The sequence below is a fragment of the Podarcis raffonei genome, chromosome 2 (genome assembly GCF_027172205.1).
Source record: "Podarcis raffonei isolate rPodRaf1 chromosome 2, rPodRaf1.pri, whole genome shotgun sequence".
Classification (NCBI taxonomy): Eukaryota; Metazoa; Chordata; class Lepidosauria; order Squamata; family Lacertidae; genus Podarcis; species Podarcis raffonei.
In genome coordinates this window covers 87641997-87667063 of record NC_070603.1, presented here as the reverse complement: position 1 = coordinate 87667063, position 25067 = coordinate 87641997, and the positions used below count along the sequence as shown (strand labels likewise).

Below are 25067 nucleotides of genomic sequence, written 5' to 3'. Positions count from 1 at the left end.
ACAAAAACACATTAAATCAGGGAACACTGTTTTGCAAGGATGTATATGTTAGGCAGAATGGCAAATAAAATATGTGCATATTTAGGAGAAATTTGCACAACAATGCTGATTAATTTTCACGAGGACTTAAAAAAGAATCACAATCTGATGCTGAAATGTGGAGAATGGGATTTAAGATTAGAAAGATGAGAAACCGAGAGAAACCAAAACAGACAGATTGCTTCAGCTGTAGGGCACACTTTTATTTTTTATTTTATTTTTAAAGGCCTGCAAAAAAACCAAGCAAGAGCTGGGACAGAGCAGGTTCACATTAATCAGAACTACATGCTACTTCATGCTGTTTGTTTATTTGTTTATTTGTTTACAGGTATCAGGTGCTGATCCAGTGTGCTGTAATTGTGCTGTTCTCTAATATGCTATTACTTGGAGATTGGGTGCTTTTGCTTGGCCAACCTTTTCCATGGTGATGAAGAGCACGCTGGACCCATCAGTCTCACTTTATCCTGCTTTCCTCTCCCCACGTAATGCAGTGTAAGGGATCCCCCTACATGAACAGGAAAGAATCCAAGAGGCAGCAGATTCCATTTTGTGCGGACAGGGCTTAACGTGCAATCGGGTATCTTACTGAAGAAAACGTATCTCTTTCAGAGGCATTTTCCCATCAGCTTTTTTTGAGACCAGGGAGGCCTTGCCCTGATTGAGCTCACCGTCATATGCCTTCTTGCATGAGCAGAAAATTTGTAAAACTATGTGAATCGCTGAGGAGTCAAGAGGCCTATAGAAGGAACCAGTGAGTGTCCTGAGAGGAGGGTTATACTTTTTAACTCCACCAAGCAAGTCGGACTCCATTTGGTTTGGGGTTTTCTTAACACCAACAATAACATGTAGACATTATAATACATGAAAGCTTCCACACATGGGATCAGTTTGTGATCCTAGGAGCTTGATTCTGGAAGCAAGTAATTGGGGAGCAGCAAATTAGGTAAGGTGACTTTTAAATGTGAACCAAATCAAATCTGTCCCTCCCCGCTGGTCCTTAGAGTGTCCGTATTGGCTGGCAGGTCTATGGGACTGAAGTCTCTGTGCACTAATGGGGCACCTCTACAGTTGTTTCACAGTGCTTACAATGAGCCACAGTACACACATCTTCACAGACACAGCACCCATCCTATTTATGAGCAGCTGTGCTTGCTCTTGGTAGGCAGATCCTTGACAGCTCAGAGATCAAAGAAACATGTGCCCCTCATTGTGGCAGTGATGTGACCAAGGGGCAACTGCAAGGGAACAGATGTGTCTCTAGCATGGGAGATAGCTCTGTGGGAGGGCTGCAGAGGAGCATATGCAAGCAAAAGCGTCACTCAGGGAGAAAGAACACAAGGGTCTAGATTCATGATGGCCAACATCTTTGGCCTTAACATGGAAGTTGGATGTAGTCCATACACCACCAACTAGCCACAGGATCATCAGATTTTATTGTGAAAGGTGAATTTGGAAGCCCCTGCTCAAGAAAAGTATAGTTACAGGTAGGTAGCCATGTTGGTCTGCCGTAGTCAAAACAAAATAAAAAAATTCCTTCCAGTAGCACCTTAGAGACCAACTAAGTTTGTTATTGGTATGAGCTTTCGTGTGCATGCACACAATAACAAACTTAGTTGGTCTCTAAGGTGCTACTGGAAGGAATTTTTCTATTTTGTTTCAAGAAAAGTATGTATGGTATCATAGACAGCTGGCTGTTCAGCCCCTGCTTGCTTAAATACATTAAAAGTAATTTCGTTGTCCCCGAGAGGGGGCAATGACAATAAAGATATTATTATTATTATTATTATTATTATTATTATTATTATTATTATTATTATTATTAAAAGAATGAGAGCTCATCACTTCTTGGGATGTTCCACTGTCAAAACAGCTCTGACTGTTAGGAAGTTTCTCCTAAAGTTAAGTAAAAAATTATATTTTTTTTTGCAATTTTCACCCTACGGTTCTAATCCTGCCTGCTGGAGCAACAGAGAGCAAATCTGCTCCATCTGCCAGGTGACAGCCCATCAGATATGTGAAGGCAGCTTGACCTCGTTTCCAGGGTAAACATTCGTAGTTCTTTCAACCGTTCCTCCGAGAACTTGACTTCCAAAGCCTCTTACCAACCTGGCCACCCTCCTCTGGACACATTTGATTGTCCACACTGTTCTTTACATGTGGTGCCAAGAGCTGGGCACATTACTCCAGATGTGGTCTAACCATCACTGGCATTAAACCACATCTGCACTGAAGCATCAAAACACACCTCCTCCAAACCATCCATCCATTTGGTGTGAGCCGAATATTTTTCCAACACTTGTCAACATTGAAAAGCATCCCTCTTTTTCGTGATTTTTCAGGATGCCCACTGTTTTTTAACCTGTTCTTCTGCCTTGGTCTCTCTCGTCACTCTCAATTGTTGTCTCACCTTCCTAACCTTGACTGGTTATGTAATGTTGCAATGTTATTCTGTTGACTACATGTTCCTTGATTAGCTGAGATCACCCACAGCCTTAATTTAATCAGAGCTGAGGCCTCTGATTAATCCAATCTGAGGCCAAAGTATTTCAGACAAAAGTATTATAAACAACCAAAAGCATCCGGCCAGCCAATGTGAGAATAGGATGCTTGACCAGATGAGTCACTGTTCTGATCCAGCAGGCTGCTATTTTGTTCTTATGTTCAATTTTGTCTCTTCATTCCTGTGCCTACATGCATATGGACTGCACATTTGGCACACTGTACACACCAGCTAATTTGTCATTGTGACAGTAACATAAATATCAAAACAGTACATAAATTGTTTCTATGAAGCCAGATTGTGAAAGAGCAACCTTATTCATCTGTGGTAGCATGTTTACAAAAACTGTTGTTGGCGCCTTGGAAATCAAGTAAATATTTTGTATGAGACTGGGATGGAACAGTTAAATAATTTTAGACGCTGGGCGTTAATTTGTCTTACTTTAAATGGTCTCGTGGAGGGACCCACTCTTTAAATGATCATATGGGGCCTTGGACTTCTGCCCCAAAATTTGACCTTGAATGCATCACTTAGCCTGAGCTAGGCCTCATCTGCTCCATACATTTAAAGCAGCATCATACCACTTTAAACACCCATGGCTTCCACCAAAGAATTATTGGATGTGTAGTTTGTTACAGGTGCGGAGAGTTGTAAAGAGAGACTCTCCCTCAATGGAAGTCTTCAAGAAGAGGCTGGGCAGCCATCTTTGGGGAATGTTCTAGCTCTGGAGTTCCTCTGCCACAGCAGGTTGAACTGGATGACAGGAGTGGCTGGTCCCTATTGAGCAGAAGGCTGGGAGGCCAACAGTAGGTGGCGGCAGAGCTAGAAAGAGCCAACAAATTCTAGTTTTGTTCCCATCCGCCTCCCTGCCAAATTCTACAGAGGTAAAATTGAGGCAAAGGAGGAGGTTGACAAGCAGTGCCACCCCCTGCATGGATCAGAAGGCAGCCACGTGGGCACTGGCTAAGAGCAGACTGGGGTCCTAACAGAATAGCCACCACTGCTACTCACCTGCGAGGCCATCTCCAACCCTTATGATTTTATGACTAATAACATATCATTGTTAAACTGAGGATGCATCAAATTAGTGATGTACTTGCACAGTCAGTTTCAAGTGTCCCCCCCCCCCGCATTTCTCAAGGCACTTCTCATTTGCTTTTTGAAGCTCAGTTGAAAACTGATAGCGTAAGTCATAACAAGTCTAAAAGCATCTTGGCGAGGCCACTATTTTTAACAAAGCCAACACGTTCCTCTCTTCCATCTAAGCTTGCTCTCATAATCACTCACGTAAGCAAGGTGGAGCAACACACCACCACTGTGGTCCAGTGATTCCTCTGATGGAAAACTAAAGCTTTCCTTGCCGCAGATCACGCAGTAGGGAGCACCACTTGTGAAGATGCGAAGACACACAATTTTGCAAAGCGAGCTGAAATTTAAGCCCGGCTGGTTTCAAAACGACACCCTGAAACGATGCACAGCTCTGGGACACAGCAGCTGCAGGGTTCAGTTACTGCCACTTGCAAAATCTTGCAACTCTTTTGTAGCTGTGGAGTTGAAGCCTTAGCCTTACAGGACCATGTGAAGCACCGTTTCTGGAATTAAGAAGCTTCTTGCCTAACCACCTTATTTCCTGAACTGAGCTTCTGTGGAACAGGCAGTTGTTCCAGCTGTGACCTGGAGGTAAGGGTTCTAAATCCTGAAAACTTTAAAGAACATGGTTCCAATCAATTTAACATGAGAATGGCTGACAGAATGTTCCTTTCTTAGCTGTTGTGATTACTAATTTTAATGCCAAACAGGCAATAATAAAAGGGGATAAGTATATGCACTTCCTTCTAATCAAAGGAGATACAAATGAGTTAGTATCAGATAGATCAATCATTTCCCTTTCTTGTGCAAACGATGCATGCGTTTACTGGTTTGAAATATAATTTCCCATTCACTCAGACTACTGCAAAAGGTTTTCCTTGTGTACAAATGCAACAGGGTTTAGAATTCGGGGTTTTGAAATAGCTATTACATAGTTCCTATTTAGACCATATTCTAGGGCCAAATAGATCAAAATGTTTCTTTGAGAATACTTTCTAGGTAGCACAATTGTAATTTATGAAATATTATCTCATCTTTTTAACATGCTTCCAATATATGCCATACTAGGAATACAGTAACAACCAACATTACTATTAAATACGATACTCTCACCAGAAGGGGGGAAATGCACAAAGCTGACAAAGTACAATTATAATAATTCCTGGTGTAGTTGGTCTGCCTTACTGAGGAGTTAGGCACAGAATTGCATCTCCTTCCAATACACCATAGCGTTCCATTTTCCTGTCAGTTCCTTGGCCACCTACGGCAATCTCTTCCTGATTCTTGCTATCCTGGGCAGGCAGCAAAAGTTTGTTAAAGTTCCTTTTATAATCTGCTATACATGAGTGGTGGACTGCATTTAGTCAGATGGGTCACAGGCTCATAGTCAGCATTCAGTATCCTTGGGCAGCTGCCAGAGCCTCAGAATCCCACAAGGGCCACACAACACTGATGCTGCTCTTGAGCAGTTTATGCCGGGTGGCAGACAGCTAGGCTATGAGCCGCCATTTTGAATTTCCCAGGGCACTGTGGGAAATAAAAATGGTGGCTTGTAGCCACTCATGACTGCTGGGCTCCAATGCAGAGTGGGGCACTTAGGGCTATTTCCCAAATGCCCCTTTGAACTTAGGAATTGGCCTGCTTTTTTGCTATGTCATCTTTAATAAGAGTTTGTGTGTGTGTTTTAAATCCTATGAAATAAAACAGCAGCAAAAAAGTTGATTCTGTGATGCTAGGGTGACAATGTTTGCTGACTCTCTGCCTTGGAAGGGAAGACCTAAAATTAATTAAAAGAGCCACAGAGGAAGCAGCACACACACAAACTGCTGTGGAAAATAAATGGGCCACCAGGCAAAACCCAGTATTTATAATGGTTCATTAAAAACAAAAGTTACAGGACAGCACACGTTATTAATGAAGTGGGAATTAAGTGTGTGTGGTCAAATACTTTTTCTTTTTTTAAAAAAAATCCACCTATCCTTTCAGACTTTCTTCTTAGTACATTTCCTTTTCTTTCTTTCTTTTTTAAAAAGAAGCCTTGAGTTTAAACCTTGTGCTAGCACATATGGAACACAATGTTAATGATGCAGAAGAGACCATTTTTCACTGTTTCAGACTTTTACATCCATTACTCTCCTGTTTATTAAGCCCATGAGGTTCACAGTACAGAATTTATTTGCAAATCCCACCCCCCTACAACTTTTAAGCCAAAGGCATTAGGAAATAAATGGACAAAAGAAAAGAAAAGAAAAACAGGAAAGGTTATTGTTTCAAAAATCTGTATATCATTTCAGCAAAGACAAACCACAAGCCAATGCTGCTGTCAGGATTTTAAAAAAATAATATTTATTTAATTTTCCTTTGCAGAACATACATTTGCTATGTGAGCAATAAATCTTGTATCTGGCAGATCGTTCTGTGTGGGCTACCAACCAGTATTTCAAAATCTCAATGTATTGTAAATGTAGCTCCCAACTGTGTGCTATTCAATTTAGCTGAAACACACAAATACCATGGATTTGCCCAGAAGTACCTGTAAACATCTGAGGTGGTGTTCCGCGAACAAAGGCAAATCATTTGGGGAAATTTCTACGCAAATCTAATTTATTTTTCTTTATAAAGATGCATTTGTAGAACACCACCTCAGATAAATGATTAAGGTGGTGTACAGGGGGAAAGCAGGTGCAATAAAGCACAATAAACCTTAAAACAATGCAAAATAATTATTAAAAATGACTATCTCTTCTTGAAAAGGCCTGTTGGCATTAAAATATATCCAAGAGAGACCTGGAAGTTAGCAGCAAGGATGCCTGAATCTCTGCTGGACAAGCGTTCCACAGCATGGTCTGGTAGGATAGCAAAGATGTCACTTGCTGTTGCTAATCTGCCCCTATTGGCAGTTTAGTGGCTGCATTCTGCACTAGCTAGTGCAAATAGACAGGCCCCAAGCGCAGCCCCGCACAGAGCGCATTCCAGTGATCCAGTCTTAAGGCTAGCAATGCATGGACTAGAGTGGTCAGGCTGTGCAGATACAGCTGTAGCGGTGGCACCAGATGAAGCTAGCAAAAGACGCTCCTTTCAATAGCTCTGAGGTGGGTGCAAGCGTCTTTGCTCACATTAAGAAGGCCATTGCAGGCACAAATAACCTATTTTCTCAGCATCAGTGCTGAAACACATAATCCGCCCCACTACATGTCACAATATGTGGTGCTGTGGTTGAAACCACTGAGCCTCTTGGGCTTGCCAATCAGGTCGGCGGTTCGAATCCCTGTGACGGGGCGAGCTCCTGTTGCTCTGTCCCAGCTCCTGCCAACCTAGCAGTTCGAAAGCACACCAGTGCAAGTAAATAAATAGGTACTGCTGCGGTGGGAAGGTAAATGGCATTTGCCTGCGCTCTGGCTTCCGTCATGGTGTTCTGTTGCGCCAGAAGCAGTTTAGTCATGCTGGCCACATAACTCCAGAAAGCTGTCTGTGGACAAACGCTGGCAAAGTAGAGATGAGCGCCGCACCCCACAGTCGCCTTTGATTGGACTTAACCGTCATGGGGCCCTTTACCGTTTTTACATGTCCATTGACTGGCAGCACCCACCATTTTTACTTGTCATTCTCCAGCTGGACACTGGCGTTCTCAGAGCCTCTCTGCACTGCAGTAACGTCCCCTTGAGCATGTGCAGAGTGCTCCAAGCAATTAACCGGGGGGGGGGCCGAAATAAGCCTCCACAGACAACCCTGGAAACCGACACCCCCTCTCTCTTTTAAAACACGCCAGCATATAAAACCCGCTGCGCTGCAAGCAGAGGTGCGTTGGCAACCACGGCTGGCGGCTTCAGGCCAGGGCGAGAGTCCAGAGGCGGTATGTGGTGAAGGGGCGGCACTCTCCGCCCGTGGCCGCGCGCCCCTCCGAGGAGGCCCGCCCCTCGCCTTCGCTGCGCGGGCTTTCCGCTTCCCCCTTCCGCGGGCCGCTTCCTTTTCCGCCGCGGAGCCGCCTGGCCAAAGCTCCGCTGCCAACTGCTGCCTCCCAGCGGAGCGAGCGATGCCCGGGGCCGCGCGCTAGGAAGCCCTGGGCCCACTCCAGGTGAGGGTGGAGCGGCGCGCCCTGCTTCGCATGCGCTCCCGATGCGCGCGATGCCCCTGTCGGGTCCCAGGGGGCGATAGACTCCGGCGGGGAAGGACAAAGGCGGCCGCCGGTAAGTTGCTGGCGAGGGGCGTGACTCTCCGCGCCTTATGTGGACGGGCGGCGGAGGGAGCGTTGCTTTATAGACCTTTGCATTCTCGCATCTTTTCAACACACACACCCTTAAATAAAAAATAAAATCGTAGTGAGTGAGTTGGCATCCGTTTGTCTCGGGGAAACAATTGTTTACCAAATCGTAGGATTTGGAATGATGTTCCCCCGCCCCCAATGTATTATAATCTAGTGTTTTCTGTGATCCAAGCTTTTTGTTGCTGGGGAAACTGAGGCTGGTCGCTAGCGACTTGCTCCAGAAGAGGAAAGTCCTGCTGCATTAACATGATAGATGTGGATCAGTCACGGTCTTGAGCCCAGGACAGAGTTCAGCATTGGCCTCTGGCTCACCTGGGGTCCACCACTGTCAGTTGAAGGTGCAGGAATGGCATTAATGTTACTTGGTTTTGGTCATGAAAGCACCCCCGTTGGTGTGTCCAGCAGCAGAAATAACACCAGAGCGCTTTATTTATTAGGGTTGTCAGAGATTCTGTAAGGTAAGGTACATCCTGTACTTCAGAACGCTTACGTTCCACAGGAATTTGTTTGCTTTGAAAATTTATTCCACACCTAGCTTTCAAAAAGAAACTCAATTTGGCTAACGGGTCACAGCAGCAGTTCCCGTTAAGATCAAAATGTTAACACCAGAAACTTAAACAATAATACAGATTCCAAATCAGCCCAGGGAAATTAAAATATTGGATATAAACCAACTGAAGGAGAAACCACCAGCCTTTTCAAACAGTTGTGCTTAATAGATCCCCCCATTTCTCAAGAGTCCCATTGAGAACTTAAGTGTAGAAATAATATTGCAAAAATGCCGTGTGTCCCCTCAAGTTTTCATGGGCATGGCAGCAAGCAAGCCAACAAAAAACTGTTGATGGCCCTTTAATTGGACTGAGTATGACATGTCACTGGGTAAGGGTTGCGCCCCTTCTGTGATGCCCCTATTTTGATTTCTCACTTCTGGCATTAATACCAGGAGAGTGTGGAGACCAGGAGCTGCCATAGCCAACAACTGGGTTTTCTCTAATGCTCTGGGCAGGAGGAAGTGAAGATAAGGTGGCTATATGGAAGAGAGGAAAAACAGCAGGAACTGTGACTGGACCAGAGTAGCCAACTACTGTACTGGGAAAAATGTTATCAAAGCTGTCTCCTTAAACCATAAACGAATGCCCTTAGATAAATAGAGGAGCTGTCCTAATGGAGAGAAGGCACATGGAGCAACGTGTTTTTGCATATACTTTGCTGTGCCAGCTCCATGGATTGGGCTCTTTTTTAGGAACTGGACCAGCTTTGGATCCAGTGGGCCCATCCCTGCCCTCCAGTCCTGAAATGCATCATTTGGGGGCCTTACACTAGCTGCTGCTGGTGAGACCACTACTGCTAGTAGCAGGCGCTGTGCTTTCAGCAGGTGCCTCCACAGCAGCAGAGCCCATTGGAGGGACATCTCTGCCAAATCCTAACCCACACTAGCACCACGGATTGCGGATTAGGATAGTTCTGTAAATGAATTGCGTCTGGTTGATAAGTAGGTGTTTTGCACCCAAGGGGCAGCACGTGGATTGATTCTCACAGACGTGCTCATATCTCTGGTGTTAGCCAGTTATGGAAATGGTTTAGAGATCAGCTTACAAACCAGGGTTCCTGGATATCTGCAGGCTATGCATTTTATTTAATTAGTACACTTATATGCTTCCTTTTGGGGGGGGGAGTTCTGTGCAGCTTCCAGGCTTCCCATTCAGGCAGTGTCCCATCCAGCCAATGAGCAGGCTGAGAGAGCTACAGCGTAACAGCATTATGTACCCTGAGTCCATTCTCTAAAGGCCACCTGTGCACAAAGTTGGGTGAATCTGGTGAAATGTGTTGCCACCCTTTGGATACACAGAGAAATGAAAGAGTGCCAATTGACTTTTCTTCTCAAAGGCATCGTGGAATGGCTCCCTCTTATTGCCTTTGACTCTTTCTCTCTCGTTTCTTTTTCTCTCGTCTGGTCTCCATCTCACCCTTGCTGGAAAGGACTCCTGAGCTGGAAAAGCCAACATGAAAGGTGAAGAAACTCGGCAGCGGAGAAAGGAAGGCAGAACTCGCAATGGAGAGCGGTCCAGGCACAAAGCAAAGGGCAAGGGTAAACACAAAGAGAGCAAACTTGGCAGCCAGGGGACAGAGGATGGCTCTTTGCTGCTGCCTCAGAAGCAGCCTGCTGAAGCAAAAGTGGCAATGGCAAAGCTTCAGGAGGAGTCTGCCATCGTGATTGGCCTGCAGGTGCTCCTGCCATACATGATGGCGGGCATGGGCATGGTTCTTGCAGGGATGGTCTTGGATTACGTTCAGGTAGGAAGAACAGAACGTTCTGTGCATTTGCTTCTTTGTGTTCTGTGACTAGAGGGCAGGATCTGTGATGATTCTTTGCTAGCTGTCAACAGCCCAGGGGAGTTAAAACGCAAGATCTCATATTGTTTGGGGTAGCTAATTCACACCCACCTCGTTGTCCATAGTTGCAAAATCCCTTTGCCTGTATTTACTTCAAGACTAAGGCTGAATTTCTGCAAACACTTTATATGGGATGTTATGTAAGTCCTGCAAGTCTGTTGAACTTAGTAAATATGCATGGAGTAGGGGTGTACTGGTATTTTTCTTGGGTGCCTAAGTTCCTTAGTTGATTCAAGAATTAGAACACTGTGTCACTGTGTCCCTTCCTGGCCTAGGGCTGTTTAGAGAGGGCTTCTATATATAACATCTACAGATTCTGCTGTTCTCTATTCCTATCTCTGCTAGCTGCTAATGTTACGTATTTATTGCTTTAATCTTGCTTTGTGTACTGTCTTAAGTGCAATAGCTGTAGATAATGTCTGAAATAAATAGTCTTAAACACAAACTCTTATTTATTTATTTCATAAATTTATGCACTGCTTGATTGTAAACAACAATAAAGCGTTTTGCAAAAGGATGAAACAATAAAACCAAGAAAAAAACTACAGTCCTAAACTCAGAGGTTTATCCTATTGCTATCAATTAGATGTGTCTACATTGGATTAAAGTCTTAAACAAACAAGGTTTTAAAAGTATTAAATCAAGTGTTGATTTTTTTTTTTACTAGAGACAGGTGACTCAACCCTCTGCTTTATTTTTATATTAACGTTTTCTGTATATTCTATAAGTTAAAACTAGAATTTGAATAAGTACTTCCTAATGGGTGCTTTTTAAAGGACTGCAATCCTTTTCTCTCACTACCTGATTTATTTAACTAGCAAGGCAACAGGTCATGCTGCCCCTTATCTATCAGATAGGAGGATTACACTGAAACAACAGGGGGCGGGGCGGAGAACCTTTCCTGCATGTCCTGACCATTTTAACAGAGCTGAAGTTAATATTTCTCCTGGATATTTAGCAAATCAGTTAGGTCCCATAAGGTTAGAGGTCCCACCTATTTCAAATTGACACTGTGTTCCATAACTCATTTTATTGTACTAGGTAATAAAGGACATACTGTACACGCTATTAAGAATCCCTGTATAAGCAGACACCATATTATTGTTTTTAATATGTACCCTTTTAAGATGGTTAAATCACTACAGTCAAACCTTGGCTGTCAAACGTAATCTGTTCCGGAAGCCCTTTTGGCGTCCGAAGTGTTCGACAACCGTAGCACGGATTGTGATTGGTTGCAGGAGCTTCCTGCACTGTTCAGCTTTTGAAAAACATTCAAAAACCTGAGCATTTACTTCCAGGTTTTCAGTGTCCGGGAGCCAAAACGTTCCAAAATGGAGGCGTTCGGTAGCCGAGGTTTGACTGTATTAATTATTTTTATTGGATTTTAATAGCAACAGTGCAAACAAATAAAAAAATCAAGATTCACTGTTCAAAGGAAGGACATGTTATCCTCATCCAATAAAGAGAATCGTGACACTGGGAATGGGGATCCTCTGGCCCTAATCCAGCTCACTAGGCCTCACAATCTGGCCCCCAGGCCATGTCCCTGAAGAGAAGAAAGGGTCTAGTTTTCATCCCCATTGTGGCATGGCTCTAAACCCAGGACACACAGCTTTCCACTGAGGTAATGCCTGAAAAAGGTTCTCTACGTCTGTTCTGTTGTATAGCCATTGCATCTATCAAGGTCCACTTGATTTAGCTGTGGGGAAGTTTTATTTAAGTTCAGTCAACTTTGCCTATCTCTCTCTCTCTTTATTTCCTAATTGACAATAACTGTGAAGTGCTTTGGAAGTCTAGAATCATAGAATCGTAGAGTTGGATCCTGTAGCCCAGCCCCCTGCAATGCAGGAATCTCAACTGAAGCATCCATGGCAGATGGCCATCCAACCTCTGCTTAAAAACCTCTAAGGAAAGAGAGTCCACAACCTCCCGAGGGAGACTGTTCCACAATGTGCAGCAGAAGTGCAGTAGAAATGCCACATGCTGGATTTTTACTGACGTTTATGCTCTTAAATATGTTGTTGAAGTCACTTGGGTGCCTTTCTGCATAACAAGCAACTAACAAGATCAATAGATAATTATTAATATAAAAAAATGAGTATCGGAGACCAAGAACTAGATCTGTTTGTCTAGTTAGCTAGCTATCTTTGTCTAGTTATGTTTGTCTAGTTAACTAGCTATCTTTGTTTGAAAGCACTTCATCCTTGACTGGCTGACTTGGATTGTTATTTTGGTTTCAATGGCATTTCTTATTTATTTGTGTTGTGTGTAGGTGTCTTGTTTATCTCTTTAGTGCTTCAAGGTGCTGGGCACCATACGCGAGTCTTATACAGTGGTGCCTCGGGTTACATACGCTTCAGGTTACATATGCTTCAGGTTACAGACTCCACTAACCCAGAAATATTATCTCAGGTTAAGAACTTTGCTTCAGGATGAGAACAGAAATCGTGCTCTGGTGGCGTGGCAGCAGCAGGAGGCCCCATTAGCTAAAGTGGTGCTTCAGGTTAAGAACAGTTTCAGGTTAAGAACGGACCTCCAGAACGAATTAAATTCTTAACCCGAGGTACCACTGTAATGAAAGAAAACTGTTCACAAGTGTGCATAGATACATAAGCTTATTTATTTCTGCATTCCTCTTGGCTGGAGACACCTTAACTGTGTAATAAAGGAAGAAAGAAATTGTACACTCTCAGGTCTCCTGAGTTAACTGGCGCTTTCTGAATATTGATTTGTTGCCTGTAGGCTTTTTTATGGTGCTTGCTTAATAATGGACGGAGATGGGGAGCAATAAACTCATTCACCCAAGACTGTTGAACCCTACTGAAGGCCATGCTTGCTACCGCATCCCAGTAGGAACTGGAACTGCTGTGTGTGAGAGGGAAAGCAGCAGAGAGAGCAGGTGGTGGGAAATGGCAGAGATGGAACTGAACGCCATTTTGGAGCCCCATCACCTCTGTGGGAAATGGGCTACAAGGAGGCCCTGCTCTTTTAACTCTCAGCACGGGAGCACGGGTTGTAAGATTAAGCATGAAGGATGGGGGAAATTGGTTGATAAAATAAATAAGTGGCAGCGAGGTTTGGGAGCTGGAGTCACCACCCTGCCATTTTGGAGATGTTTCTATAACATGGCCTGCCTTTAATATGTTTTCATGCATGTGTATTTTGTACATACAGCAAGGCAAGTGGCTACTAAGGAGAAGGGCTGGCTTTGGTGGCACCCTGGCTGTAGACTTGCCCTTTCACCTCACAAAAGGCTTGCCTGGTGTCCTTTTTATGGTGCCAAACAGCTATTTTCCCCCACCTTTTTTTTTTAAAAAAAGTTGTTTTAAATAAGCCTCTCACACCATTTCATAGAATTGTAGAGTTGGGATTTGAGAGAAAGAATCTCTCTCTCTCTCTCTCTCTCTCTCTCTCTCTCTGTGTGTGTGTGTGTGTGTGTGTGTTTTAATCTAATTGTTTTATTCTGTTTCCACTAGACAGATATTTTTCATTGTTTTCTAAGTACAGTTGTACCTCAGAAGTTGAACGGAATCCATTCTGGAAGTCCATTTGACTTCCAAAACATTTGGAAACCAAAGCGTGGCTTCCAATCGGAAGCCGCAGAAGCCCTGTCAGACGTTCGACTTCCAAAAATAGTTCGCAAACAAAAAATAGTCACTTCTGGGTTTGTGGCGTTCAGGAGCCAAAACTTTCGAGAACTAAGCTGTTTGTAAACCAAAGTATGCCTTTATTGCTTATTGTATTTGCTGTGTTTGCTGGTGGGCAGCCATACTTAATCAGGGAATCTCATTCTGACCCTGTCCGTTGGCCAGAGAGACCTAAGGACAGTGTGCACCTCCTGCCTCCCAGAAAGAAAACATTATTTCAAGGGGGAGACCAGCGTGAACCTCCCCCCCTCCCCAGCAGTCAGCTGGAGGAGAAGCAGCTCTGGGGAGCTTGCTTTCCACCCCCTCCCTTCCAGAGAGAATACTCGGCTCAAACTGCCAGTTGTTTTCAGACTCTGAAGGGAAACACCATGATTAAGGGGATCTGGGTGTGGGTAGTAGGTGTGAAGGGGAATCTGCAGTACCCCTCCATGCTGCCATTTCTGGAAGGGAACAAGGGACGTGAATATTGTTTTTCTGAAAGTGATGCTGTTCCATTGGAACAGGAAGCCTGAAGAGGTTTTATTTCCTCTTCCTGTGCAGCAAGGTAATGTCTAAGGACCATTCAGCTGATACTAGATGCAGATGCGCTAGGTTTAAGCCAGGCACGTGTCTAACTGAGTAGATGCCTATTCTCCGTGGTGAGGAAAGCATGTAAAAAGATTAGATTCAAGGCAGATATTATCACCGAAACCTTAAAAAAACCCAAAAACCATCCAGCTTGTGTCAGAAAGGCTTCCTTATTCGGTCCTCATGATCAACCCACTTTTAGTAATCAGAGTGAAATCTTGCTTGCAGAGATAAAGTGGGCGTTAGAGTTGTGTAGCAGCATTTGAAGGAAAGGCTGCTTTGCGAGGATCTGTGGTACCGAAAAGTGGCACAGAACAGAACAAAAAATAAATAACAGAACAGAACAAAAATCAGGTAAGTTTGTTACCTGAAACGTCTAGTCCTCCAAATGCCTGCAAAACGTCCATTAAAAGAAAACATGACCCTCCACATCTTTAATTTGGGGATGCTATCGCTTTTTAGAAAATTATTTAAACATTCAGATTTCTATCCATTTTTTATTATATCCCTTTTGATCCAAAACTAGACTCAAGGTGGCGCTGAATGGACAAAAACTACACCACAAACTATTTGCCATCCAATTAATGACAGCCCCCTCCTGGTCTCACTCATAACCAAGAATGTGTACTGAGATTTACTTCTTAAAGAATTGATCAAAGGGGATGACAACATATCTCAGACAGAAACTTCCCACATCTAAATTCCCACACAGTTGACAAAATTTGAACCACCTGGACCAGAACTTTCCCGCCCGGAGTCCACAAAGGGGTTGGGCTGATAGAGCCCCACAGATCATTTTTACACTAGTGTGTGCCAAATGCCCTTTCTCTCAAGCCACCACGGACTGTGTCACTTTTTTCCTTCTTCTTTCGTCTTTTTTAAGCTTTGCATAACAGTGCCTTGCAGACTTTTAGGACAGGAAGTAAAAACAAACAAACAAACTACATAGAACCAACCCCCCTGGAAACTTTTCCACTGACTAACAAGACTAAAGAACTACCTTAAATAAAACTTGTGCACAGACTCTTATCACAGGCCTTTGCATAGTAGCTGAAGGCTGAAGTGATGACAGCAGATAAGGGTGTTAGCCTTTGAAGCTCATTGGTTTTTGCTGTGGAATTTTTTTTCTTCTTCTGAAAGTCAGTCTTTTAGAGACAAGCAACCACATATTTCCTGAACTTTTACACCCTTAGCAAAGCTTGGGGAAACAGAGAGAAGAAAAGGGAGCAGAGGGACAAGAGCGCCTTTCCACTCGGTACATCTCCTAAGCTATTCCTCTTGACCTCTTCAGTGGGACCAGCCTCCTATCCTTGATGACCTTTCTTCACCTTGAGGAAACAAGAGGGAAAACAAGAGAAAACCGAGGAGTTCATTACCCTCCGCCTCCTTGACTCGGGACAGCAAGCAAGTATAGTTCAGTGTCAACACATGATGAGCTGGAAGCAGTTGTGACCGTTTCAACAGCACAGGATTACATTTTCAACCATCGTATTTGTAACTTGAGGAGAAAGGACACCAGTGACTGAAATATTCAAGAGGGATCTGTGCACAGTCTGTTACGCTTCATGCTGGTGGAACTTGGTGCCATAGCTTAAGCCGGTCTTTCTGGTTTCCATCCAGGTTGCTGAAGTCACAGAAGAAGTGGTTTTGTATGTATTTATCCGTAAACATCTTAACAATCAAATTCCTTCCTCTGGATTCTGTTTCCTTTCTGAAGTATAATGTAAAGAAGGAGCTGCCTTGAAGCGTTAATGACAGCTGCATTTATCTAAGACAAATGGAATTTAGAAAGTAGCCTTGTGGCTCTTTGGTGGAAGAGAGAAGCCTGCAAACAGAAGACACGTGGTGGCAGAACCCTGACTTAAAAAGTGCCTTAGGCTCTGGAATGTACAACTGAAAGTGAGGACCACCTCCATATCCTGGATTTCCTCCAGCCCACCTGCTTCTTGAGTATGCGTTAATGGCGCTCAGTCATGGTGGTCACGCAGCTGAAATTGGAGCTGTGTTTCCATGGGAAAAAACTCAGAGGTTTCACCTGCAGGTACATCAGATCAGTCAGTGGATTCCTTCCAGAAACATCGTTCACCATAGCATCACAGATTTTTGTGCCATTCATCCTTTCAGGTTTCGGCCTGTTATTTGCTGGATTGTTGATCGATACTGTTCAAGTATGTATGTGCTTTCAAGTATGTTAGTAATACCATTGGTAAATGTTGCCTGGGTGACTTTGAGCATCACTTTTTAAATTGTGGGTACCTAGGAGCTATGAGCGACACGGGTGGCGCTGTGGGTAAAAGCCTCAGCGCCTAGGGCTTGCCGATCGAAAGGTCGGCGGTTTGAATCCCCGCGGCGGGGTGTGCTCCCGTTGCTCGGTCCCAGCGCCTGCCAACCTAGCAGTTCGAAAGCACCCCAGGGTGCAAGTAGATAAATAGGGACCACTTTCTAGCGGGAAGGTAAACGGCGTTTCCGTGTGCGGCTCTGGCTCGCCAGAGCAGCGATGTCACGCTGGCCACGTGACCCGGAAGTGTCTTCGGACAGCGCTGGCCCCCGGCCTCTTGAGTGAGATGGGCGCACAACCCCAGAGTCTGGCAAGACTGGCCCGTACGGGCAGGGGTACCTTTACCTTTAGGAGCTATGAGCAGTGTTGTGTGCTTCCTTGTCTGTGGGGAAAGTGTCTTCCATGGGCATGCTAGAGTCACAAAGAAGTATTTCAGAGGAAAGCTCTCGTTCATTTTCAAGGCACATGACTTTATCTAACTGTCCGGGAGCACAGCTACTGTATAATACTAACGAATGAGGGGCCAACAGGGAATCCTGGGGAGCATATAAATGTTTGGGAAATCCCTCTCTAGGCAAGCTTCAGACTACTGAGCTCTGATGTTCAGTGCTAGGTGAACAGGATGCTGCTCATTTTGCTCTGAACCTGAGTGGTACAGCATAGGGGAGGGGATCATTTTCACTTCTCCTTTCCACATAGTGAAGTTTGACTGGGGGTGCAACCCTTGACCCTTATTTCATTCCTACTGTGAATGGCTCAGACAGGCCAATTCCATCTCTCTTCCCCTCCCTTTCCCTCTCTCCTTCAACTGACACTCGTTTGAACTCAACATTCCATGATACCTGTCCTCCTTGGTCTGTTTTTGTGGGATGATGTGGTGTTTTTGTGGGATGACGTGGTGACGTGGTTCTTTTTTCTGCTTGTAATTTCCAAATTAATGTTTTTCTTCAATATCTTGGAAGTCCGCTGAGTATGCAACAACTCTTGCCTTGTCTGTGGGTGGTTCATTTCACTGTTCCATCGAGTCCCATGGCCGTCCCTCATGCGTGTGACTTTGCTTACACCAGGAGAGAGTCATTTTCAGCTTAACCCTGTGCACAAGTCTTTGGGGATAAGCCCCACATGCTGTTGATAGAATCATGCTGTTGATCTTTGTAACATGTGTCACTATTATATTAGGCCAAATTCATTCATTCATCCTCTCTCTCCTCTCCTTTCCTCTCCGTGTCATTTTTGATCCTGGTAGAAATGTCGCCAGTGCTCTTGCTGCCTCCCCTGAGCATCAGCTGATATACGGGGGGCAGAGGGGGGGGGGGAAAGGAAACAGCCAGTTCATTCACGACATATAAGGAATGGAAATCAAACATGCACCATTAGATCTCTAGCAGCACTGACCTTGCCACTTTTCCTGCCATGTTTTTCTTTGTCACCCTCAGGGACAAATTGCACACGATGCTTAATGAGTAGCATGATTGATTACAGGTGGAGTGAGGGAAATTCCTATCATAAATGCAGTTTATGGTATGGAGAGACTTATTTCTTCATTCTCCAGCCACAAGTGGTACAGACGTTCTGCCCTCCCCATTTGGCCAGAAGCCTGGGAGGGAGGGCATTCCCACCAGTGCCAGTTGAACCCCCCCCCCACACCTATCCCTTCAGTTATTGTTCTGATTGTGATTTGGGAGAGAAGGGGTCATAATGCCGATAACTTAATTAACGAAACTCCAGGATATAGCTGTATGCTACACATTAGGTGTCATTTTGAACACTTAGAATCAGATGCCACAAAGACAATATTGCACTGTTGAGCTCCATGTTAATTGATAGCCGTGTCATGTAGGAAATCCAGCCATGTGGACCACATAATGTAAGAGCTCAGCTGACTGTACTGGATACAGGCGATAAGGACAGAGCCCAACCTCGTCATAACTGAGCAGAAAGTAATAAAAACATTAACTGACACTACTCACTCTGTGTACACTGTCTACTTTGCAAAAGAGCAGCCTCTGTGCATCACCGCTTTATGAACTCAGCAGTGTCATGAGGAAAGCAAAATTAAGAGGTGCAGACAAGGGAGGAATGAGTAACTCTTGGCTCCAGTTTGAGATGAATGCAGAGGTCACCGAGCCAGCCTATACCCTTGATGGTGCTATTGTAATTTCAGAATACTTGTATTCATTTTTGAGGGTTTTTAAAATTTGTGCTGAAGGTTGGATTTGATGTAATAAAAACAAAAACAAAAAAACCCTTAAGGCTGTGAGTCACACATAATGATTCACGGAAGAATAACCGTATTCTAAAGGGGAAGGAATTAGAAATTGGGGGTTATTTGATTTCTCTGTTACTGCCTGTAATTGAACTGCAGGTGTTGTCTTTTTAACATTCACAGAAGATGGTTAGGATATCATGCCTCCATGTTTAGGCTGCTTTTGTTGTCACCAAAGCGTTTGCTGTTGGGTCTACACACCCCTTTCCAATCAAGTCTGGAAGATTAGCAAGCTAATTTCCAGAGTTACTTTTCTCATCTAATCCATTTTTTTGATACCATATACCATGATCCAAGATGTTAAAGCTACTAATCACTACTAATGCAACTTACACTGTGTTTTTTCCTCCTATGCATCTTTCTTTCATATTGCACAGCTTTGTAATGACACTTTGTTCCTCAGTCTCTTCCCCCCGCCCCATTCGGTTCCTTTCAGCATTTCTGGTGCAGTGGTACCTCTGGTTAAGAACTTACGGTAATTAGTTCTGGAGGTGCGTTCTTAACCTGAAACTGTAATTAAACTGTAATTAAAACTTAACCTGAAACTTAATTAGTTCTGGAGGTGCGTTCTTAACCTGAGGTACCACTTTAGCTAATGGGGCCTCCTGCTGCCACCGCACAATTTCTGTTCTCATCCTGAAGCAAAGTTCTTAACCCAAGGTACTATTTCTGAAGCGTCTGTAACCTGAAGCGTCTGTAACCCAAGGTACCACTGTACTCATGTAAATGCATAGCTTAGTAGTTGGAACCCATAGTAATCAATCCATATCTAATGATGCTTGGCAAGTTTTGGACTGCCTGTCCTTGCAGAAGAATAGTGGGGAGAGTCATTCCACCATCTGCTGTCTCAAAGTCCTGAAGATTAGGGTTGTTTATTACTAGCTCAGAGGAGTATCTTCAGCAGCAGAACATCATACAAATGCACTGGCCTTGCCACATCCCCCCCCCCATCTGGAACTCTTATGAAGCTACTGGCCTAGATGACTCAGGGAGGCTTTTGCTGCACTCTTGGCGGGCATCCTTCAATAGGCTGAGGAGAAGAGTGAGGGCTTGTTCTGTTGGAGAGGAGTGAAAGAGGAGGAAGATCTTTGAGCAGGGGCTGGGGAGAATCGAGGCAGAAAGGTGGGTTACAGGAAGGGAAATTTGGTGGGGAGGTAAGTAGGCAGGTGGTAGATTGAGGGGAGGAATGTAGGCAATTTGGGAGGAGATAGATAAATTTGCATGGAGAAGGTGGCAACTGAGGAAAGGAAGGAATGGAGTAGCTGCAAAGAGGAAGAGATAAGCAAAAGACTGGAAGGGTAGAAAATACCCTTCTTCTTTTGCTGCTGCTCCAGCCTCCTGCAATTCCTTGCAGGCAGGTTCCTACTTGTTAATCTATAATTCAAGCTCTCCTTTGTTCAAACTTATCTTTTCATCTAACAGTACCTTCTTTGGGTCACATTCCTCCAAGGGCCATTTTCTAGCTCCTTATATACAACTGCTGTTAGCAATGAACTGGTTCTTTTTCTTCTTCTTCACCTCATTCCTTTTCCAGGGCCCACTGAGCCTCTGTGGTAATTTCCAGCTGATTTTGCAGACCTTCACTGGTCTTTGTCATTAGGTTTATCAGCTGGTATTAAATACTGACTTGTGGCTCTGTTCTCACTTGAACTGTCTCCTGCCATGGCCCACCATGTTGTCTCTCCTGTTCCCACACCCTGGAATGAAGGCATATGGACACACATGTCATGTCCCCCTCTAGAAGTTGGACTACAACAGTCAGGGATAGTCAAGGAGAGTAATATATACAATCAGACCTTTGGTTCATTTCACTACTTTTTTGGGCGGGGAGAACAGAATCATTTAGTCCTTGGCGAGCAATTTCAAAGATTTCATTGCCTCGGGATCTCTCTTAGCTAGTGTTGCATCACCATGTTGCCAAGTACAATGTGTGGAAATTGTGCATCCATGTTTGTGACTAAAGAAGACTGTGGTTGGTATAGCGGTGGATTAACATCCTCTCCTCTCCCTTTCTCTCAGCACTGGACTGTGTTCAAGACTATCACAGAAATATTTATCCTGATTCCAGCCCTTGTCGGATTGAAGGGCAACCTTGAAATGACCTTGGCATCTAGACTTTCTACTGCTGTAAGTGTCAACCTTGGTGTTGTTTTACTTTTTAATATGCAGAGATGTGTTCATGACTTTTATTTCACAAGGACAGTTTGGAGGTGTAATCAAAGAAGTCTCCTTAGCTGCCCATCCATGAAAATCGATTGCCAGTGGTGTTGCTACAGGGTATCCCAGGGACCTGAGCTCCAGATCTTTAACATTCCAGATCTTTAGATCTCCTGCCTGTTCCTCTCCTTTTTTAGTTTTTAAACTTTGCTTACAGGGTACTTCTAACTGGCTGATTAAATCTGATTAAAAGGAAGCGTCGATTTGCTGCAGCTAACACCAACATGCTGCGTGCCTCTTATACCAGAAATAATTAAAAGAAGCCACCCTATACTTATTCATTGCATTTGTCCGTTTAGCTCAGTATTGTCTGCACGAGGGGTAGGGAACCGCTTTTTCAGCCTGAGGTCCACATTTTTGTGGCCAGTCTTCTGGAGACAGATGGTCAACGGTGGACATGACTAAGAGAAAATTGGCCTCCTCCGCACATGCACACAGACACACATATCACCACATAACAAAGCAGGGGCATGGATATTGTCAGGAGAAAAATATGCTGTAGTCTCCCTGCCCCACCTCCTTGCTCAGCAGTGTCAAAGCATGGGTTGCGCCTTTGCGAAATTGCTGCTTTGAGGTACTTCAGCAGTGTTGAGGCAGCAGCCCATAGTGAAGATAGATTCCCTTGCCTGCTGGGAAAGGCAAGAGATGATGGAGGTGGAGGCTTCTGACAGAACAACCTCCCCTTCTCCTTTCAAGGTGCTGCAGCCACTTTTCTCTCTGTTCATGATGGAACCGCTGCTTCCAGGTCACTGGTGCGACCAAGAAACCAGGCAGGAGCAGACTTAATTCTCAATGTAAACCAATCAGCTGAGCAATGAGGAAAAGGCAGCCAGGCTTTCTAGGGCTTAGTGGGCCCTGTTTCACATGTGAAACAGCTAATCCCAAAAAATTGTGTTGGATAGGGAGATTGGCCATGATAAAAATGAATACTATTGCCTAGTCAGCGGCAACCTGTTGTTCCACACACACACAAACCAATTACAGTGGTACCTCGGGTTACATACACTTCAGGTTAAGAACTTTGCTTCAGGATGAGAACAGAAATCGTGCTCTGGTGGCATGGTGGCAGCGGGAGGCCCCATCAGCTAAAGTGGCGCTTCAGGTTAAGAACAGTTTGAGGTTAAGAACAGACCTCCGGAACGAATTAAGTACTTAACCCGAGGTACCACTGTATTAAATATACAGTGAATTAAAATTTGCTTTTTGCTGAGTAACAAAGCATTAAGTGCTAATGGCAAACCATCCCACAATCTAATATAGTGGAACCTCGGTTTTCGAACATAATCCGTTCCGGAAGTCTGTTTGATTTCCGAAACTTTCAAAAACCAAAAATCAAAGGGTTGTCGGCAAAGCGAATGGTGAAAATGGAAAAATGCACCGCGGAAGCCTTTCGACTTCTGAGGTGCATTCAAAAACGGAAACATTCACTTCTGGGTTTTTGGCGTTAGGCTTTTGAAACGTTCGGCAGCCGAGACATTTGAAAACCGAGGTTCCACTGTAATACATTCCAATCTGCCTTCTAGTTTCGGTTTTAACTAAGCATACTGCTGCAGCTGTATTTCACACCCAGGGTTTTGGTTTGCAGAGTGGATTGAGGAATTAACTCCTAGGAACCAGTGATCATTTTTTGTGATAGAGCCCAGGCTGTGATAGAAAAATGCCCACATTAAAATATTAGGTACCATAGGAAGCCAGGTTTGATATCATTGTAGACCTGGTCATGCCTGATCCTAGGCATATTTTTTATGAATGAAAAATAAAATGTACTGTATATATACATTTGTCAGTACAGTCATACCTCATGTTACGTTTGCTTCAGGTTGTGCGTTTTCAGGTTGCGTGCCACGTCGACCCGGAAGTAACGGAATGGATTACTTCTGGGTTTGGCCGCTCGCACATGCGCAGACGCGCAAAATGACGTCACATGCATGCACAGAAGTGGTGAATCGTGACCCGCGCGTGCAGAGACATGCAGACGCGGGTTGTGTTCTTTTCAGGTTGCGAATGGGCCTCTGGAACAGATCCCGTTTGCAACCAGAAGTACCACTGTACATGAACAAGTACTTAGTTACGTGTTAAGTTTTATTTACTTATTTAGTCATGACTGGCATCCACATACATTCATTTTGACAGGATTTTATTATTGTGGGAGTTTTTGTTGCTGCAAGATGGAGTTACATAGATTGCCTGTAAAGATAAATTCATTGGAGGATATGGACTGCATAAGTCTTCGGTCTTGCCTAGAAGAGTTCTTTCCCAACTTTCCAACTTTTGTATGTAAATTCTCTCTCTCTCTCTCTCTCTCTCTCTCTCTCTCTCTGCCTCTTTCTGACTCTCTTTTTCCTCTTTCTCTCATTCAAAACACACATGGTTTTAAAAGTTTTTAATTCCTGGACAGAACAGTGTTTTTTTTAAAAAAGCTTTTTCCTTCTTTCATGCCTTGGTCACCAGTGTGGAATCTGCACAACCTGCAGCTGTCCCTGCACACTGGGTGCACCCAGTCTGAGCCACCGTCCTTGACAATCTGGTGCCACATTGTATGCTCAGATCCTGTTTGCACGGCTAACGGGAAGAAAAGAAAACCCATGCCCCGCAGGGGCCGATGTGGAATGCCCTGATACATATGGAAGGGGCGGAAACAGAAATGACTGCATCCACAGTGCTCCCCAAGTCTGGGTGTAGCCTCCTACACCCAGACTTTGTGTGAGCCCAGGCTGGTATTCTCTCCCACCTTGTCTGCCAGCAAGTAACATTTAAGTTTTCCCTCTTCTGCCTTCCAGGCTAATACTGGAAGAATGGATGATACTCAGGCACAGTGGAAAATGGCTACTTGCAATTTGGCTCTGATTCAGGTAAGTAGATCTAAACTTTTGCTTGAGACCTCTGTATAGTATTAGTCAAACTACACATCCCGTGGACATTCTCACAGGTGCATGGAGTGGTGTGAGCAGCAAGGCAGGGCTTAGGGTATCTGCTCATTGTGTGCTTTCAAAACTGTGCTTTACAATCGGTGGAGGAGGCCTCGTTTTTCTGTCTTGTTGGCTGCACGCTTTTAAAGCCTAGCAATTGCAACCAGAGACCAAAATACCTAAGGCTTGAGCCTCACATCCGCAGCAGTTTTTCTTCATTTGTGTGCTCACGGTGTGACCTATGTTTCATAAAGGTCAGGTTTATGAAGTCCCAGGTTTAGTGTACTGAATAGCTCATGTGGAATCATTTTGTGTACATGTGCATACTTTGGAACTTGCTGGATGTCTACATATAGTCTGGGATTTTTCCAGTGTCACCATCTTTAGAGGAATGTGATCCTGCATATCTGTGCCCCTCTAGGAATTAATTGGAATCCCTATGCCGAATGCTGTGATCACTCAACATTTATCTGCGAGTTGAGGTAGAACCTCAGATTTTCTTTTTTTGAAAAGTTAATGCCTGTTCAGTTGAATATATGTTCTGAAATATAATAACTATGAAAGCCAGCTATTCAGACTAGAGATATTAATAGTTTTCTAAATATTGATTAGATTATTAATTGTACTTATCTCATTACCTCTTCCTATCTTCCTGGGCCTGGTTATAAACCCATATTAAGATTCCAGTCCTGAACATATTATATGAAAATACGTCCTGTTGAATTCTGGAAGTTTACTTTACACAACATGCTTTGACTTAAATTCCTACTATTTTCATTGCTTTAAGGAAATGCCCTGAAGGTGATTGTTTAAATTCGTTTTTTCAACCTGGTGTCCCATCAGCTGTGCCAGGTTGATTAAGGCTGGTTTAAGGATACCTTGTTCAGTACATCTTCA

The 25067-nt window shown here is 44.1% G+C and overlaps 1 protein-coding gene across 9 annotated transcripts in view; it reads left to right on the top strand.

Moving 5' to 3' along the window:
- The first annotated feature begins 3912 nt into the window (after positions 1-3912).
- SLC41A3 (solute carrier family 41 member 3) overlaps positions 3913-25067 on the top strand; it is a 40237-nt gene continuing 19082 nt past the window's right edge. Inside the window, exons 1-4 of one of the 9 annotated variants that reach the window (XM_053378012.1) lie at positions 3913-4219; positions 9873-10187; positions 21064-21171; positions 24042-24113. In XM_053378012.1, the coding sequence (XP_053233987.1) occupies positions 9897-10187; positions 21064-21171; positions 24042-24113 (471 nt within the window). In that variant the 5' untranslated portion in view covers positions 3913-4219; positions 9873-9896. Of the gene's footprint in view, positions 4220-7551; positions 7816-9872; positions 10188-14277; positions 14478-14503; positions 14855-15061; positions 16669-21063; positions 21172-24041; positions 24114-25067 lie in introns of those variants that run through there. The other 8 variants (XM_053378013.1, XM_053378011.1, XM_053378016.1 and 5 more) reach the window with 8 other exon arrangements.